Raw genomic sequence first — 18,805 nt, forward strand, 5'->3', positions numbered from 1 at the left:
ATTCACATTTGCAAATATTTTTCAATGTAGGTAGAACGTTTCTATGGTGACACGTATATATACACACACATTCACACCTACGTTTCACCCTACCAACCCTTTTCTATTTTTTTCTTTCTCTCTCTCTCTCTCTTTCTCTCTCTCTCTCTCTGAACAGTGTGTTTAAAATTCAGTCTTTGATATTTTTTTTTTTTTATTAATCGTCGGGTTTGTGATTTATTTTTTTTCTTTTTGTTTGTTATAAAAAGGAATGAATTAGGGACAGAGAGAGGGGGGGAAGGTAACACAAATAATTTGCAGTTTTGTTCGGAATAAAATTGTCAATGATAAATTATTGTGTAAAACAAGTCAGAGCTTTTTTTCTTTTTTTATATATTTTATCTATTTGTTACGTTCATAGTAAATTACTTCGTCATTACAATATTCAAAAAGTATTTAAGTAATAAATTTATGATCGTAGAACTACCCCCCCCCCTATACTTTTAACTTTCGGGTCAATATTTGCAAAACTGTAAAGCGATCGAAGTAACAAAAAACAAAAAACAAAAAAATTCAACGAATGAACATTAAAATAAATTATTTATCGTTTAATTAAAGAAATTTATATCATGTAAATTTATGTGATAATAAAATTGTCTCTCTCTCTCTCTCTCTCTTTGTTCACTTCGATCATACTTTCGTAATAAAAAATGCGTTCTAATTAATAACGCATACAAAATTCAAGTTGTGCATTTAATCGATGTTACCGCGAACAATAATTCAATTATTTATACGTGATAATATATAGTATCAATTGAAAATATTAAACATTAGTTCGTAAATTGTTTTTTTTTGTTTTTTTTTTTTTAATAATATTTTCAATTTTTAACCCTTTGAGAGTGCTATATAGACGCATATATGCGTTTGATAAAAAAATTATTTAAACTTATCGTTCGTAACAGCGCTATACACGTGTCTATTAATATTTAATGTAAAGTGTAATATTATTATTAATTATATTTCTAAAGAACAATTTGTTAATTATTAAATATAATTTTTTATTAAAATTTAATAATTAATAATAAACAATTTTTTTTGTTTATACAAAATATTTTAAGGTAAAAGTATTTATAGCAATCAAAGGGTTGAAAAATGCATTCTTTTATAACTGACACGCATAAAGTTCAGATGTTTAATTCGATGTTTGACCAGTTATATTCTGACGAATATTAATAAGCGTTAATTGTTTAGTACAAATTTCTTCATTATTGAAATAAATAAAATGTTTAATAATTAATAAACATTTACACCAATTAGAAAAAGAATTTCGTGTGACTCCCCCCTCCCCACCCCGACGAGTTATGATCATATTATTAATTTTCTTCTTCTTGTTTAAATGTTCAATTATTTTTAAATGTTTTTTTTGTCTTCTTTTTAAATTTTTTTTTACAATATTTCATATACATACATACATACATACATACATACATACATACATACACGCAGAAACACAGCAGACTCACACAAACTCACGCACAAATACACTATAAACGACGCAACGATTGATTTTTTTCTTTTCTTTTCTTTTCTTTTCTCTTTTCATTTATTAATTTACTTTGAACCCTTTGAGACGTTTTTTTTTTTCTTTCTTGTTAAATAAAAAATGAAAAAGGGCGTGTATTGGCAGAGGACGTGGCGTCTTGAAACTTTGGACGTTTAGTGGTAGTTCCAGCCTGCAACTTGACGATATCATTTACGTAACACGGTCAGACATCGGTCTCGCCTTTTAACCTTAGACGTGCGAAGTCCTCGAATACGATGTCGTCGTCCCCATCGACTTCCCTGTGTTGAAAAACCGAACGGAAAAGGGAAACGATAGGGGAGTGTAACGTTAATATACAAAATTATACATTTCTTTTTTTTCTTTTTTTTGATTCCCGTTTTTCAAACGCATGTGGAAATGAAAATCAAATTAAAAATGGGGGGTTGGTTAGTTTATGTCATTCCAGCGTTCAACAAATAAAAATAAAAATAAAAATAAAAATGAAAATGAAAATGAAAATAAAAATGGAGCTTTTGCGAAATCAACTAAAATCTGTAAAAGAAATCCGTGTCCTTTTTTACTCAATGATTTCTTCTTAAGGTTAAATCAGAAAAGTTCAACAAATATTCGATCAAAGTGGTAATGGGATTGAAGAGGGATGAAGGACGAAAATGGTTTAAGGGAGAGAGGGAGGGGGTGGGGATGGAATGGAATGAGTGGTAACTTGATAATAGTGGTGGCTTACGTGTCCAGTTGTATGAGGTTGGTATCGAGCGGTACCTCACCACCATCGCCTTTATTCGTTGGACTTGGTGGTGACGTTGAAAGTGTTGACTTTTCTTCTTCTGGTTTAGGGTGCATCAAAATAAATGGCAACGAGGCGACTAGTTCGCTGTACAACAAAAAAATTCCACAAACCGATTGTTAGACACACCCCATTTCTGTTGTTTTTGCTTTGTTTTATTTAAACACAGGGGATGAAACTACAAATCAACAAAGGATATATATATTTCATTTTATTCACCCTTATTTATTGTAACACAACACTTCGTCACTTAGCAACGATTACAACGAAAACTGACAGTTCTCAAACAAAATAAAAACACCCTTTGCAATCACCCCCCCTCTTTTTGCAGTTCTAATAAATGCAACCAAAAATTTGGGTCTTTTAGTTTCAACACCCCCCCTTTTTTTTGTTTTATTTAAACGCAGGGATAAAACTACAAATAAGCGAAGGATATATATATTTCATTTTATTCACCCTTATTTATTGTAACACAACACTTCGTCACTTAGCAACGATTACAACGAAAACTGACAGTTCTCAAACCAAATAAAAACATCCAATCAAAAATTTGGGTCTTGTAGTTTCAACACCCCTGGTTTAAACGATGTTCATTAATGTAATTATATTCGTTTTGGTTTTTTATTGTAAAAAAACTTACCCTCCGAGTGCGCCAAGACAGAGTTTCACTTTGACCTTGTACTGGACGATAATTCCTAGGTTTTCACGTTGAGACGGATCTACGACGCTGTGATTATTACATAAATAATTATAAATAATTTTCTTGGAATGTAAAAAAAAAAAAAAAAAAAAAAACAAAAAAACAAAAATGATAAAACGTGGTAGCCTGGCATGCAAATTATTAGCAGAATGCATCATGCATGCAAAGTTAAAGCAAAACAGGATAATAATTAACACTAGAAAATTATTCATTTCATTAAATTATGTAAACAAATTTGAAATTATTTGTTAAGTATGACAAGTGGTATGGAAAAGATTTCTAACTTTCTAGTGTTAAAAAAAAAAAAAAAAAAAAAAAAAAAACCCATACAATGTAATCAAACAATAAGCATAACACAAAACAAACAAAGAATAAAATTTTTTTTTCTTTTCCTTTTAATTCTTTGTTTTTTTTTCTTTTGACAAATTTTCCAATATGCAAAAAAAAAAAAATGCAACTTTAAGAGACAACTAACAAAATATCCCAGAAGAGATTAATAAAGTACGAAAAGTGCATGCATATTTTTAAAAAGCAATCAACGTAATGCACCGTACGTTACTGCAGTACTGCATCAACTACTACGAATAAAATAAAAAATATAAAATAATAATATAAAAAAAAAATAAAAAAAAATGGGAAAAGTACGGAGAGTGGATTTTAGTTTGAGTTGTCATTTTGGTCCTATCATTTCTTTCTTTTTTTGTTTTTGTCATCCCTTATTATTTGAAATTTTGTCTCCTATATACACACATGACGAAATTGCATGAAAAATGTAATCGTATAAAAGATAATACAAAAAATTAATATTTTTTTTTTACATTCCAATTTCACGAGACAACAAGTTGTTCTTTTTTCTCGTCATTCATTTGCGACGTTTACGCACATCGATCGGACGACGGACTTTCCTTTGAAACGCAATGTGTCAGCTGGTAAAACCCTCCCCCTCCCCCTGCCCCTTTCGACGACATCGATGGGGTTTTTTTTTTTACTCTCTCACTTAGAATCCTGAGAGAATAAAAATGCTGACGTATTTCAATGGCGCGCCTTTTCTTTTTTCGTTTTTAATTTTTCCCCCATTCACGAATTATTAACGCACCCCACAACAGTGGGAATTAAAAAAATGGACTTATGAAAAAATGTGTTAGATGTACAACACAATAAATTGACATAAACAGTTATTTCTTTTGATTTTCATCTATAAAAAAAATGACCCAGATTTGTTAAAAATCAAAACGAAATCCCTTCGTGAAAAGAAAGGGATGTAATGAAAAAAAATAAAAAAAATAATAATTGAACTTTGAAGAAAAGCTCTCGTGCAAAAGAGAAAGAAAGAAATAGAAGAAATATATCATCGTCAATATGATACCAACTTGATAAAGAAGAGACAAGGAAAAAAGAGACAAACTTAAAACCACGAAAGAGTAGGGATTTTCATTTGCGACGAAAAGCAAAGCTGTTTTTTTCTTTTTTTTTTTTTGCCCAGCCACTAAAAAAAGCGAGCGAGAGCGAGAGAGCGAGAAAGAGAGAGAAATATAAAAATATAGAAATAGATAAAAGTCCACAGACATGATGACATTGTTTTTTTTTTGTTTCATCAATTGAGAAGAAGAAAAATCTTTGTTATTTTTATTATGTGTGTGTGTGTGTGTGTGTGTGTTATGTTGGACGAATAAACGGCACAATGCGACGAACATGAAAATCGAGATTTAAAAAAATTGGATAAAACCAATTAAATTGAGAAAGATGATATCAAAAATAGAAAATAAAAAAAAAGAGAGAAAGAGTGATAGAAAAGTGAAGAATATAAAAAGATAAAGATAACGTATCAACGTTATATACTAGAATTATATAACACATATATATGACGCGTAATATATATTTATATATCACATGTTGTTCTTTTTTATATAAAATATGACACACACAAGAGTGTGTGTTGTGTTGAATCACTTCGAACACATCATTCAAAAGTAGACATTTTGTTTTTTAATATTTAGAATTGACATTACTTACTGCTGCTTTTAACAAAAAATAATATTCAAACAAATTTCAAAGTGATAAAAATCATATTTGAAAATTAGTCTAATTAATTGAATGAATAATTAGAAGAGACTAATTTAAAAGAAAAAGATGTATGCATGTAATTTGATACGCATCTGTGTAAAATGTCTTTTTGTTTGTATATAAAATAAAAAAATACGTAGGTTGGAACTGAAATAGTGACAATTATTTATTCACAACCGATACAAAAGAGTTACACGTATGCACCTGTTACTGTCCTTCAAAGTAGTCACCAACGTTGTGTAGAACCCGTTAGCAAAGCCTGTTCTGTTGATGGTGCGAATCGAGCGGTCTACTGCCATGTCGAATCTCTGGAACAGTTCTGAAGCGAATGCCACAAAGGGTTCCGCATGAATTGACGGAAATACAGAAATGGATATATGCGTTACGATGCTGCTCAGATGCACTTGGAGCGTTATGAGCGCAAAGGAGAGACTTTCTTATGCCGTATCGTAACACTGGATGAGACATGGCAGTAGACCGGCTCCATTTGCACCTTTAACAGAACAGGCTCTGCTAACGGTATTATACACTATGCCTTCCACATAACTGGCAATGGGTTCTACACAACGTTAGTGACTACTTTGAGAGACAATAACAGGTGCAAACATGTAACTCTTTTGTATTGGTTGTGAATAAATAGTTGTCACTATTTAAGTGTCAACCTACGTATGTTGTTATATATTGGTATGCACATTAGATATAACAATATTGATGTAAGTAAGATATACGTAAGATATCTCTCATTTGATATTCGCAAGCAGCGTTAATGATATTCTTACAGGGTGCTGGACGCCAGATTGGTGTCCTCGTCTTTGAGTTGGCCGTCGAGGGCGAGCCCCCATTTATCTTTGTTGTTGGCGAGAAGCGGTGTCAAGGAGAAGACTTTGCTCAGCGTGAAACCTGGCCCCACTGGGCATCCCTCCCTAACAAATATTTACCATAAGTATATTTCATGCCGTTTATAAATAAATATATGTATATATAGATGTATAGTAATTTATCTGTTCTTCGATAAAATTAGAATGAGGAAAGAAAACAAAATAGATTGTAGTAGAAAGAGAAGAAAGATAGAAGAAAGATTAGAAAGATAGAAAGAAAATATTTAAACGCCGAACTAATCAACAAACTTTGACGATTCTCTACCTTGTCTAAATTCTCTCATTGGTAATTCCCATTACAATTTTACATTAAAATATATCATTCTTCTCGTTATAATCCAAAATTTACAAACGAGAAATAGAACATTCATTATTATTCCATTAGTTTTCATTTGAAAAGTATTTCCAACAAGATTTAATAAATTGTAGTGGAGAATTATTGTATGGATTTGTTTGTTTTTTTTTCTTTTTACACGAGTGTGTAATTTGAACGATGGGACATTTTATTCGCATTATAAATTGTCAGAAGAGAGACACGACGATGGTGAACGCTTTAATTGGAATTTCGATTAATAATAACGCGTAACCATTATATTGTTTTCTTCTTTTTACGTATTATATTATAATATCCGAGAAACATGCACACCACCACAACACATCGTGTTTCGATCGCCTTTATTTTCTTTGAAAAGAAATGAATGTAAAATATTAGATCAGGTTTCCCTAAAAAAAGAAAAAAAAGAAAAAAAAGAAAACGACGGACGGGGTTTATGTAACGCCATTTGTCAATAAATATGTAGAGAGCTACTACAGGTAATAAAATGATCTACTTTGTCACGAGACAATAATAAGCTACAGAACATCAAATAATATCAAACCTCTAGGTGCACCACCCAGCACAGCGTATACCACATTTTAAACACACACACACACACACACAGATTAAACGTAATATACACGCCTATTGTACAAATAAATATTTATTATGTGTAGATATAAAAATGTGGTATACGTGTAGTAGATAATAAAAAAAAAAAAAACAAAAAAGAAAAAGAAATCCCACAGCATGTGCGTTTTACACACTGGCAATACATATCAAGAATAAAATATACATAGGATAAACGATAACAAGGTATATAAAGTAAGAATATAATAGTAATAAACGTATATCGAATATAGTCGTTTCCATATACGTGGTGGATTGATAATACAAAGGCGTTAGAAAGAAGAGTGCATTAGTTTATCGTTGATATAATCAGATACGGGATAAAAGAGAGAGAGAAAGAGAGTGGGTGGGTGGTATGTGTATGTGTAAAAGGAAAATATCTATAAAGAAAAAAACCATCACCGATCGTGATCCATAACTAGGTATATGTGGTAACAGGCCACCACGCAAAAAACCCCAGCACAAAATCACCAATAAAATAAGTGGCATTCCATTCTCCAAAAGATATATATTATGCGGATATATATATATATATATATTTTTTGTTTTGTTTATAAAGATCACAAAACTCATGGAGACCTATAACGGCTTTTGTTTTTTTTTCTCTTTAATAATTTGTCAAAGAATTAATTTAAATAATAGAAATAGTTCTTTTTACGTTACACTGTGTTACACTTTCAACAAAGATTTATCGTATTTTGTAAATAATCCGTTAACAGTCTCCACTTTCTATAAACCTTCAAAGAAATCCCGTTCGAGCACACACTCACATTGTGCTAGATGCGAGGTTGGTGTCCTCGTGCTTAAGTTGACCGTCTAGAGCAAGACCTCGCTTGTCTTTGTTGTCGGCAAGCGTCGGCCTTAGAGAAAAGACCTTGCTCAGGGTGAATCCTGGCGCTACCCCTATACTGCCAGTGCAATCATCTTATTTTCCTTTTCATGTTTCAAGATTCTAATGTAAAATTTATTTTATATACCTAGCATGGGGGATGTGTGTTGTGATATATATTGAAGGATATTTCAAAATCTAAACTCGTTATTCTACTTATCCGGCATCGATTTTATATATACGCGTCGTCGTGAGAAAAATATGCGAATTGCGATTAGATTAACTTGGGAACAGGTGCATCGTCAAATATATAATAAGGTATTAAAGTATTTCAATCATATTAAAGTAATTTGATGCATATAATATTAAAACTGTATATTGTGCATTGTTATTATTATTGTTTCGAAATTGTTTTAATTTTCTAACTAAAGTACATCTGTTCCCAAACTATTAAGCATGAAAATAAAAAAGAAATAGAAAAAAAAAGAATCGATTGAAACTCTTAACTAGTTTGTCCGTTTAACGGGTCAATTGTACGCCGACACGCGATAATAATATAATAAATTGATAACGACGTATATTCTGACGATTATCTTTATCGTCATTGCCGCCATAATCATCATCATCATCATCATTATCATCATCACCATCGTTGTCATCGTCGTGAAGATAAAATTTGAACTGGAAGGTACTCACTCGCTTTCAGCTTCAGCAACGACGCACTTGTATTGCGCGGTTTGAAACAAACAAATGTCTGCAAACTGTCGCACGGACACCTTTATCTTTTTAACTGTTCGATTACTATTGTTCGCGATGTGCACGTTTATAGCTATATTTTCGCCATGATGATAAAGCTCTTTATCAAGAGACGCTTCCAAAAGCAGCTTGCTCGGCGACATCAGAAACTCTTTGCTGACTTCGACGTACGGTTGTTCGCCTTGTTTGGATGGGGCGTACATTATCTTCCGTATCGCTAGCCTTACTGAATTTCTGCAACAGTTAAGAAATCAAAATGTAAAAACAAAAAGAAAAAAAAAAGAAACGTCTACAAATGATCATCTGAATTTATCTACCTTTTATGGGGTTTTTCGTCCTGAGTTTCACCAACGAAGGCCTTTAATTCGTAATCGATGCCGCATGGTTTACCGTTGTCACCAGGTGCTGGTTGTAACGTCACAGAGGCCGGACAATGTGGTGGTAGCTCAAAATAGAACGGATAGGCATTACTTCCTAATTTCTTCATTAGCCTCTCTTGAAGACGTGTCAGCTCTCTGCGCGGCTGACAGCTTGTCACCTGGGGATAAATTTGTTCCGCAGCAAGATAAAGATCCTTTCGGAAGTATAGTCCAAGCACGTCGAGATCGTCTCTTCCATATTTAAACGCTGCCAAAACATGGCCGAAAACTTTACGATCTTTCACGTAATCTGGGTCAATGAGTATTATACCGTCTGCAATCAAAAATTCACTTATATACAAACAGAGTACATACATGATGACCCCACCTTTTTGATGATACAATTAATGACCTCCCTTTACAATACATCTTTCCAGTTACATCACTCAACTCACAACGTGACATTTCATTTAACTAATAAAACAAATTAGTTAAAAAAAAAAAAAACAATTCTATTAAAACAATAACAAGAGTGCTTTCAAAGTATTATATAAGTGATGTGTTATGGTACGTAAATAGATGAGAAAAAGGAAACAAAAATAAACTTGTCGAGAATAGATAAGAAAAATAATAATAAAGGATTAAATAACGATTAACTTTCAATGTGTATTACGTATGCATGTGCAAATGTGTGTTATCTATTTAATATTTATACAATTAATGATATCATTTATTATAAGAATAAAATGTTTCTTTACCGATAGGATCAACGTGGGTTATATGATCGACGAAATCTCTTTTTCCAAGGTAAACAGTGATTTTGCCATTGAGACTGGATTTTTTAAAGACACGGGTGGGTTGCCGTTTGTTAACACTGTCCACAGTGTCCATAGCGCGTATCCCAGGGCCCGAACTGGCCCCTAACTTATTTCAGTCCTCAGTGCACAAGAAATCTATCCACTAATTGTAACACTGTAAAAGATAAGATAAAAAGAAAAAAAAAATCGATTTATTTAATAATAATCCAAAATTATCCACGTCAAATGATATTTCAAATAGTTGGTCTTGTAATTGTGTTAAGTAGAAGAGTACCTATGTCAGAGTTACAGGGGACTAAAATGATCTATATGATATTATCAATGAGATATCTAGATACATGAATAATAATATGGTTCGTATGTATTTACAGGAACGTATACTAATACATAGATTCATTGTGGAATCCATGTGGATATCTATATCACGACGGAGATGCATAACAGGTATGAGACTCTCTTCCCTGCATAAAATACGATCCATGATTAGTGTCAAGTATACTTTCCTACCCGTGTATATTACAACTATATACATATACATATGTGCATGTAGAAAGATGTACATTCATATATGTACATACCAAGATACTTTGCGTATTTCAATTCTCGCTAAAGCCTACAGGCGTTGTGCATAATTGAACCAAGTTATGCATTGTTTAATAAAAAAAAAAATTGTGCAACAAATGATTAGCTCATAGAAACAACACTACTACTACTACTACTACTCTTTATTAAATAATTCCAACTATTTGAAATCATTATACACTTAACTTGGCCCAATTTTTCTAACTTCTCTTGTGTATTCAAAGCAAAGCTGCAATCTTGCACGAATATCTAGATATACTATACTTCTAGTGCTATTTTTCTCCGACATTTACGAGCTAAAAGTTTGTTGAATTATAACGTTAGGTATATATATATAATAGAAGTGTATAACTTGAGACAACTGAAACGTTAGGTTTAAACGAGAGAGTATCGGCAACGTGACGAACATAGTGAGAAATGCAGTTAGGCCGATTTGCGTCAGGATTGCGTTCTCAATAAATATGACGCAAACTCGAACATACTCGAAATTCTAATTGATGCGATAAGTTTCTCCGATCCGAAAGTTAATGAACGTACCGTGTATACAAAAAAAAAAAAAAAAAAGAAACAATGTTCATTCGTCAAAAGATTTTAATTGAAGATAAAATGACTGTGTGATATCTCGTCGTTATAAAAATAATAGAATAATTAAGATCCTTACGTTTTACATGAAATATTTACGAGCTAACAAACATGTTTTTCTCGTGGTATGTTATATATATATATATACATAATTGAAATAATAATCACATAAAGAACAAATTTTTCCTTAGCATGAAAAATTCGCAAGCGTGTAACTGTATAAACATATGCATACACGCGCGTGTGTATTTTAATATATGTATTTATGTATATTCATAAGCCTCTCTTCAGAAGAGTGTGCAAAACGTCAAACGACCCAGTTGCAAGCTGCAATGACGAATTCGTTGGTAATAAAACAACTTACACATATTTTACTTATACAACTAATACATTTTACACGAGTTTCATTAATGTTGTTTCAAATATATACTGCTTTAATTTTCTATTTCAATTTATATCGAAGAAATATGAACGTTACATTTTTGTTTTGTTTAATTAATTAAAATCTAAATATATATATATTAATGAAATACAACTACTAACTGTATAATAATTTAACGATATTTAAAAAGATAATTAAATGTACAAAAAATATAAACGAGCTTTATTTTCACTCTTTCTTCTTTCTCTGTTGTGTGTTATATAAACTGTATGAATCATATCTTCCTTCCGATGAAAGATAAACAAATAAAATATATTTTATGTGGTTCGTGGTAAAATAAAAAAAAAATAAAAAAAAGAAAGAAAATAAAGTCGTAAAAAAAAAAAAAAAAACCTATAAATCAAATGATGCATCGACAAAACAGTTGTGAGTTCATGTAAATTGATATATTGTAATACCTACACAAGTTTAATTGTTCAACTTACGTTTATTATCGTAGAAATGTATAAAAAGATTTGTAAAAAAAAAAAAAACAAAAAAAAAAGAAAAGAATTGCAATATAATTATCGAAACGAGAGAAATTAAATTCTTATCGATGTTGTTACGTCGCTTAATTTTATGTAAAACCTAAAATTCAAGCACAGTAAAGTAATAATAGTATAGATAACGTAATTACGATAGCGCTATGTGTAATTGGAAGAATAGCTCGTTCATTAGGCGACATTTGAAATTCAATTATCGTTTCTACTTTGAGATGCCATCGTAAACGTGGAATTTATGGACATTTGATTATCTTTTTTTTTTCTTTTTTCTTTCAATACCCATTCACAAGGTTCTTACTTTCTTATTTCTAAAAATATGCAATTTTTCAATTGACTAATAGAAACTTTTACACAACAGCGTTGTTAAATGATCTATCAAGCGTATAATTGAATTATAAAATTTCAAATGAATTTCACATCTTCCTTCCTTCCTTCCTTCTCGTCTCTTCATTTTCTGCTTAAACTTTTACATTACGAATCTAACACCCGATATATAACACTGCAATTAAAATAATTAAATGAAGGTACTCAGTAGAAAATGAATATAATTCTGACTTTATATTCATGTACTGGTTGTCCTTTTTTTATTAGAGATACAACGTTAAGGGTTCCTTCTTCGAAACTGAACTTTTTCCAAGATGGCCTCGGAAAGTCGTCTAAGGCAAAAGATGGGATGGAAAAGGTAATAGGATTTTCCCTTCTTTTCATTAGGCGTACTTTTCCATCGATTTTGTGGCAAAGTACCCTTTTTGCCTGACTGCTAACTCGAAAACCACTTTCCTTCTTCGTAATCGTTATCGAAGGGAAAAGCTGTTAGAGGAAAGAAGAGAAAAGAGAGAGAGAGAGAGAGAGAGAGAGAGAGAGAGAGAGAAAGAGAGAGAAAGGTGGTAGTAAACTCTCGAGAAGAACAACATAACAACACTTTCGCTCGATGTTCGTCAAGTGCCTTGCCTTTTATCCAATATAATCTATTTTTTTTTTTTACCCACCCTCTATTTATTTTTAACATTCAGAGTAATTAAAATCTTTTAAAACATTCCACAGAATTTTGTTTTTCACGAAATATAAAACCAAAAAAAAGTTCCTCCGTGATTTTCAAAATCAATTAATTGTTTTCTCATCAAATTATGGAACCAATCACAATATCAGAAACTTTTAGTTCACTTAAATGAATTTGATTTCAATGAGAATCCATGATGATTCAAAGGATAAATAAAAAAAAAAAAAAAAAAAAGAAAATAAATAATTTGATGATCAAAAACGTTTGCTTTCTCTCTTTTAACAAGGAATAACTGAAACTGTTAGCTGTATAATCCGATTTTAATTAATGGCATTGCTTTACACAAGACTTTCCGGTAGTGACGAATATCTTCCGGTCAGATCAACTAGGCTCAACTGCTTCATATTCCTCCTTCATTTTCAAGGAGTAAAAGCAAGTGTTTTTTTTTCTAACTACGGAAATACAGGCTTCCCTTTATTAAGGAGGTCATGGCTGGTGCGCAAACCACGAGGAGGAAAAATTGTTAGGAAAAAAAGAAAGAAAAAAAAAAAAGAGAAAATTTAACAAGCATATATCTCAAGGGTGGTATGATTTGTGGGAATGTATTATTTCTTTCTACACAATTATTATTTCTAACTTTCACTGTAAATAAATTAAAAACATATTAATTAATTATAATGATATCAATGCAGATCATGCTACACAATACACATTACTGTTGTATTTCATTTTGTTCAACAAATAAGATATTGCTATTGTTTATAAAGAAATGAAACAATGGTTTGTAAACCATCTATTTGATGTACAAACTTTCTTTGGAATTTCCCAACAAACGTATATTCATAAACATAAAATTGCCCATCTTCTGTGGTTACTATAACGTTACCATCACTATTTCCAGACTCACCAATGTAGAAACTCTAAATCTCATTGATAGACGAGTCATAAAAAAAAGAAACTTTGATAATAATAAAAATTATCATATTTATGAATTATAATAACTAATCTAAATGATTAATCGAATATCGTTAGTGGTAAAATGAATGATTGATTTAACGAGATATTATGCAAGGTGGTAATACAATACGATAATGAAATCTAAATCTATGGAAATAATAGAAATATTAATGCATTTGCTAGGCGTGAATGAAAAAGATAATAAATAAAATATATATATATATATATATATACAGAATGAATGTAATTAAACAACAGTCGGTGAAGAAAAATTGATTAAAATTTACGCCCATGGATCGATCTATCATTTAGAAATTATTCGAACGAATGATTAATCGTTTTTACGACACTAATTGTTTGAGGAAAATATAATTGAACAAGGCTATTATTTATCTCGTATTTCTTTAGCAGAAAATAACGTAACCTTCGTTGTTGAGAGAAACATCCATTTGTCACGGTTTAGTATAAGATCTTCGTCTGAAAAAAAAAACTGAGTTTTCTTATATGCAACTATGTATTGTATGTATATGTATGTTTCTCTCTCTCTCTCTTTTACATATATATATATATATGTGATTCGCGTCGGTTGGCATATCGAGTAACGAAGGGTGAACCACTTTTGCGCGTATTAAAATTCAAAGCATATCGGACGTTTTGCATACCTCGCTCCTTTCCTGATCTCTCATCGTGAAAAAAATATTACAGGATGTCGAGTGATGAAAATGTACGTACTATCGATTGGCCGGCGATCCGTTCATCGACCAGAATAAAATTGCGTTAACAATAAAAGAATTATACGCATGACGTATTTTGATTTTTAAATATTCCTTCACCTTATTTCTACCCTCCCTTAAATCTGACTCGTAACTTTCTATAAAAATATCTTCATTTTATGAATATAAAAAAATATGAATTACATCATTAAAGATGCACGTATTCATATTTGCATTTGAATATACTATGAATCCTCTTGAGTTTCCTGTTACTTTTGTTAACATTTATTGAAAAACAATTATTATTCGTATGATTATAAGGAAGCGTTGAAAAGATAAAATCACGTTGCAAATTTTGCAAGGGAGTTTGCAAATGTGTCGTATAAACGAACGTTATAGCTCGTCGCGTCCAATAAAGCACCAACGGAAGTCGCGAGTGCGATCCATTGTGTTCGCTTGGGGAAACATCTAACGTGCTTCACTGCATGATTGTCGGACCGCATCCAATAACGACAAAAGAGAACTCGAATTTTACGATAATCCTCATGGCTATAATATTTATATATATATATATATTATTCTTTTTAATGATTAATTAAGTATCCATTTGGCGCGACATCAAAATAAAAAAATCTATGGAAGATTTTTCTTCTCACGACACTGTAATATATTTCTTTTTTTTTTTATGTCCCATGTTTCTATGTAATATACAACGTAATGAAATTTTATTTCTCTTCAAAATGACGTCTAAGGAAGGAGTAGTAGTAGTAGTTTTTCTCATCGTGCACGATATTACCCGATATAAAATGTTCACATTGAAAATAATCATTTGATTTTCCTGATACCAAAATCTCTTCAACGTTATATACATCCAAGTTAACAACATTTCATTTTTAGCAAAGACCAAAGTCTCGGTAATAAAAGTAACGATTTACTGACACGTAAAAAACATTTCTGTTACTAAATCTAACGGGATTGTTGTAAATGAAATTTATTCGAAGAAAATACAAAATACTTAAAATGATAATGAAATTTGAAATAGATTGTAGAAGAATTTTGTTAATTGAGAAAGAAAAAAGATGTGATATAAAAAACATTATAAAAATAAAAATACAAGAGGAAAGAAATATATAAAGAGAGACGTTTTTTTTTTGTTCTTGTTGTTGATTTCAGGAGAACACGAATGCGTGTAGTAATTTTACCCGGAAAAGGCACACGGCTTGCCTTTGTATCTGCCGGAACTCTTAGGTACGATGCAAAAAAAGAAAGACAGACAGACAGAGAGAGAGAAAAAGGGGTAGAAGGGAAAAGGGAGGAATACAGAATTCCGTAGCTTTTGAGAACAGACGATTTCAAAGCTTTTGCGTGTCTCTCACAGTGTGCCTCTTCTTTAGTCACCTCCCTATATTATCTCTATCTCTGTCTCTGTCTTTCTCTTTCTTGTTTCGTGACTCTCTTTTGAACCTTTGGTCGCGACATACCACACGATCTCCACTTTTACTCGTCTCCTCTACCCATCAAATCCCTGGCTTTAACGTGACACTTATAAACCCTTGAGTTACACCCCCTCCCCATTTCGACCCTTTTGCGAATCTAACAACGTTGGGAAAGCTTCGAAAGACGACTAAATATATGCTCGGATAATCTTTCCAAAGATATTTACAGTTTGGCAAGAAAGTCAAACGATCATCGGGTATGATGATTATATTTTCAAGCAGTAAATTTGTTGTATATACCATCGGCACGTTATACCTTTACGAACTTTTCAACAAATTTCATTTTGGTGAATTCAATGTATAACGTTGAAGTTTTCCTCGGATGGAAAGCCCTATATACTTATTATCCATGCAAAACAAGCTTAAAAAATAACATGTAACATAAAAAATACTAGTGTCATTCATTGAAATATAAACTACTAAACGTTCTGATATTATTTTATGATCAATCAAATTGTTTTGCATGATAATAATACAGTTGTACATTACATTTCTCTATTTAAAATGATTTTATATAGAAAACTAAATGGAATTTATATATCGATAATAAGATATATATATATAGAAAACGTATCATCGAGTGATATCAAATATGTACGTCGATGTTGTTGAAGATCAGTAAAATGTCGACTAAAGATATTAAAGTCAAGATTAGTTACTATATCGTACGTAGATTATAAAAGTATCTTTGTATTGATGATACACAATTTCAAGATAATATCTCATCATAACACGCAATATATCATTTTCAAAGGATTATACAAGTTTGATATGTCGCAAATCATCCAAATGGATTTTCCAAGTAATTTTCATGCTCCTCTCTACCCTCATTCAAAAATGCACCAGATAGAAACCTGCGTCTCGTGAAAATATCGTTCACGTATCGTTGCAGAAGATTCACACGTATATATGCACATACAGTGATAAAAAAGCATGCTTTCTCGTGTGTATTTTACAGACGATCTGTTTGCTCAATCGGAACACGTTTATCTCTTTCTCTGTTTTTCTTACAGCAATGAAAGAGAAAAAGAGAAAAACGAAGACAGCTGCAATTCATGCCATTTCTATTCTAAAATGTTAATTGCATTTGATAAATACAAATGTATATTTATTAAAAGTAAGTTCTTTATAGTATTAAAAAAGTGAATGATTTTTTTTTTGTAATTATATTCGTATTAAGAATGTCAACATTTTGTTATCCCTTATTTTGATTTGTTTTCTTCTTCAACGAGGATTCGAATGAACGGAAGGATGTTTCTTTTTTTTTTTTTTTGCAAGAGAGAAATCCAAAGATCTGCGACTTAACTTGATGTATGAGTGTTTACAATTTCAGCAAAGCAGAATAATACGTAACTGTTTAATATTCTTACAAATTCATCTTCGATAATAACTCCATATGAATTTGTGTACTCGAACTGAAAAAAAATACATTTTTAAAAGAAAAGAAAAAAAGTGTTGAGAAGATTAAAACTTTCAATCTAAGGCATTGATAAAATTCAAATCTGACTTTACGTTTTAAATATTATCATAACACTTCATACCATTTTATCTTTACAACAAGTCACATTCTGATAAACTAATTCTTGCAGCAATGTCTTCGTATTAAACCTGTTTGCGATTTCTATATCTCTTCTTCTTCTTCTTCTTCTCATCATTGAAAGATTAGATTTTTCACTACCATGTTTTAAAATCAACTGACTATTTATTAAATTAATTGCATTAATACAATTTTTAAAATATCTATTTTGTTATTTAATTATGAATATTATCTTTATAGATTTTACAATAAAAGATGTTGATTAATCTAATACATATATATATAAACTATATAATTAATAGAATACACAAAGTTTGTAAACTTTCATTAAGATTGCATTTGAAAACGTCACAAGTAAATAACTTTAAATAGAGATAGATGCATGTTACTTTTGAATTTAACAAAAACATCTTTATTGTATTTATCTAAAAGTATTAATATTAATTTAACCATTTTTAAATTTGTATAATCACAAGTGAACAGGAATGTTTAAAATGAGCACCACTTCCTCATCAATCTATTTGATAACAAATTGAGTTTGAATAAAACATTGATTAAATATTTGAAATATTAATTAAATTGAATGTATCTATTAATTAATATAAAAAAAATATATAAAAGTAAAAAAGGAGAGAGAGAAAGAGAAAAAAAGATAAGACTTACCTAATATTTTCTGGCGTTCAGTCGGCCCACACCCCTTTCCCCGAGTAATCTTGATCAACTGTCACACATAAAACTCACTATTGTAAATAATGAAATTTCTTGTTTACTTTTCGATTTCTTCTTTTTTAGACACAAATCACGAAATCACGTCTAACAATTTATATTGTCTTTCATTTATCTTAATAATGTGAGAATGACGATGTAGCGGTTCTTTGGAAACACACTCCGACTGTGATTACTGCACAACTACTCTAAATACGTCATGTCCTGAGAGACTAGCGCCTCTTCGCAGACGCTCCATTGCGTTGTCTCGGCCATCTCCCGCTAGTAACATCAGAGGGCAGCACGAGTCACAGCAGAGGTTTTCGAGTTATCTAGTATCAGAGGGCAGCACAATACAGAAAATGCAAGTGCTAGAAGCGCGCCATTATTTCTGTTCTTTCTCATTAGTAAATGCAAGTACTTTTACATACTGAATGGTTGAAGCAATCAATCCTTACTCATTATAAATTGTTTTGAAATATTATCTACATAAATATAGGTCTCTTCTAATCGCCTGGTGTATTAATTTCTCTTATCGATATTTTCGATATTTAAATGAAAATTCACTGTGCAATATGGAAGCGACCAATAAACAACGAGATATTCTTATTCCTGTCTCGTGATTGGAGAAT

At 31.1% G+C, this 18,805-nt stretch overlaps 1 protein-coding gene across 4 annotated transcripts; it reads right to left on the minus strand.

The window, feature by feature from the left end:
• Nucleotides 1-124: 124 nt before the first annotated feature.
• Nucleotides 125-18,415, minus strand: krz (beta-arrestin protein kurtz). 4 transcript variants are annotated; one of them, XM_089176641.1, is made up of 10 exons: nucleotides 18,132-18,415; nucleotides 14,147-14,199; nucleotides 9,618-9,831; nucleotides 8,818-9,193; nucleotides 8,441-8,734; nucleotides 7,686-7,823; nucleotides 5,871-6,014; nucleotides 2,968-3,054; nucleotides 2,268-2,414; nucleotides 125-1,821 (listed from the first exon to the last, which is right to left on the minus strand). In XM_089176641.1, exons 3-10 carry the CDS (start codon nucleotides 9,748-9,750, stop codon nucleotides 1,746-1,748), a joined length of 1,395 nt encoding a protein of 464 aa, XP_089032767.1. In that variant the 5' UTR covers nucleotides 9,751-9,831; nucleotides 14,147-14,199; nucleotides 18,132-18,415; the 3' UTR covers nucleotides 125-1,745. The 4 variants fall into 4 exon arrangements, with proteins under 4 accessions (XP_089032767.1, XP_089032766.1, XP_089032769.1 ...); XM_089176640.1 differs by lacking the exon at nucleotides 14,147-14,199 and having other exon boundaries at nucleotides 18,132-18,414; XM_089176643.1 differs by lacking the exons at nucleotides 5,871-6,014; nucleotides 14,147-14,199.
• Nucleotides 18,416-18,805: the final 390 nt, after the last annotated feature.

Source organism: Polistes dominula, unplaced genomic scaffold (assembly GCF_049000335.1).
Source record: "Polistes dominula isolate Pdom_NZ unplaced genomic scaffold, Pdom_raw_medaka contig_80, whole genome shotgun sequence".
Taxonomy (NCBI): Eukaryota; Metazoa; Arthropoda; class Insecta; order Hymenoptera; family Vespidae; genus Polistes; species Polistes dominula.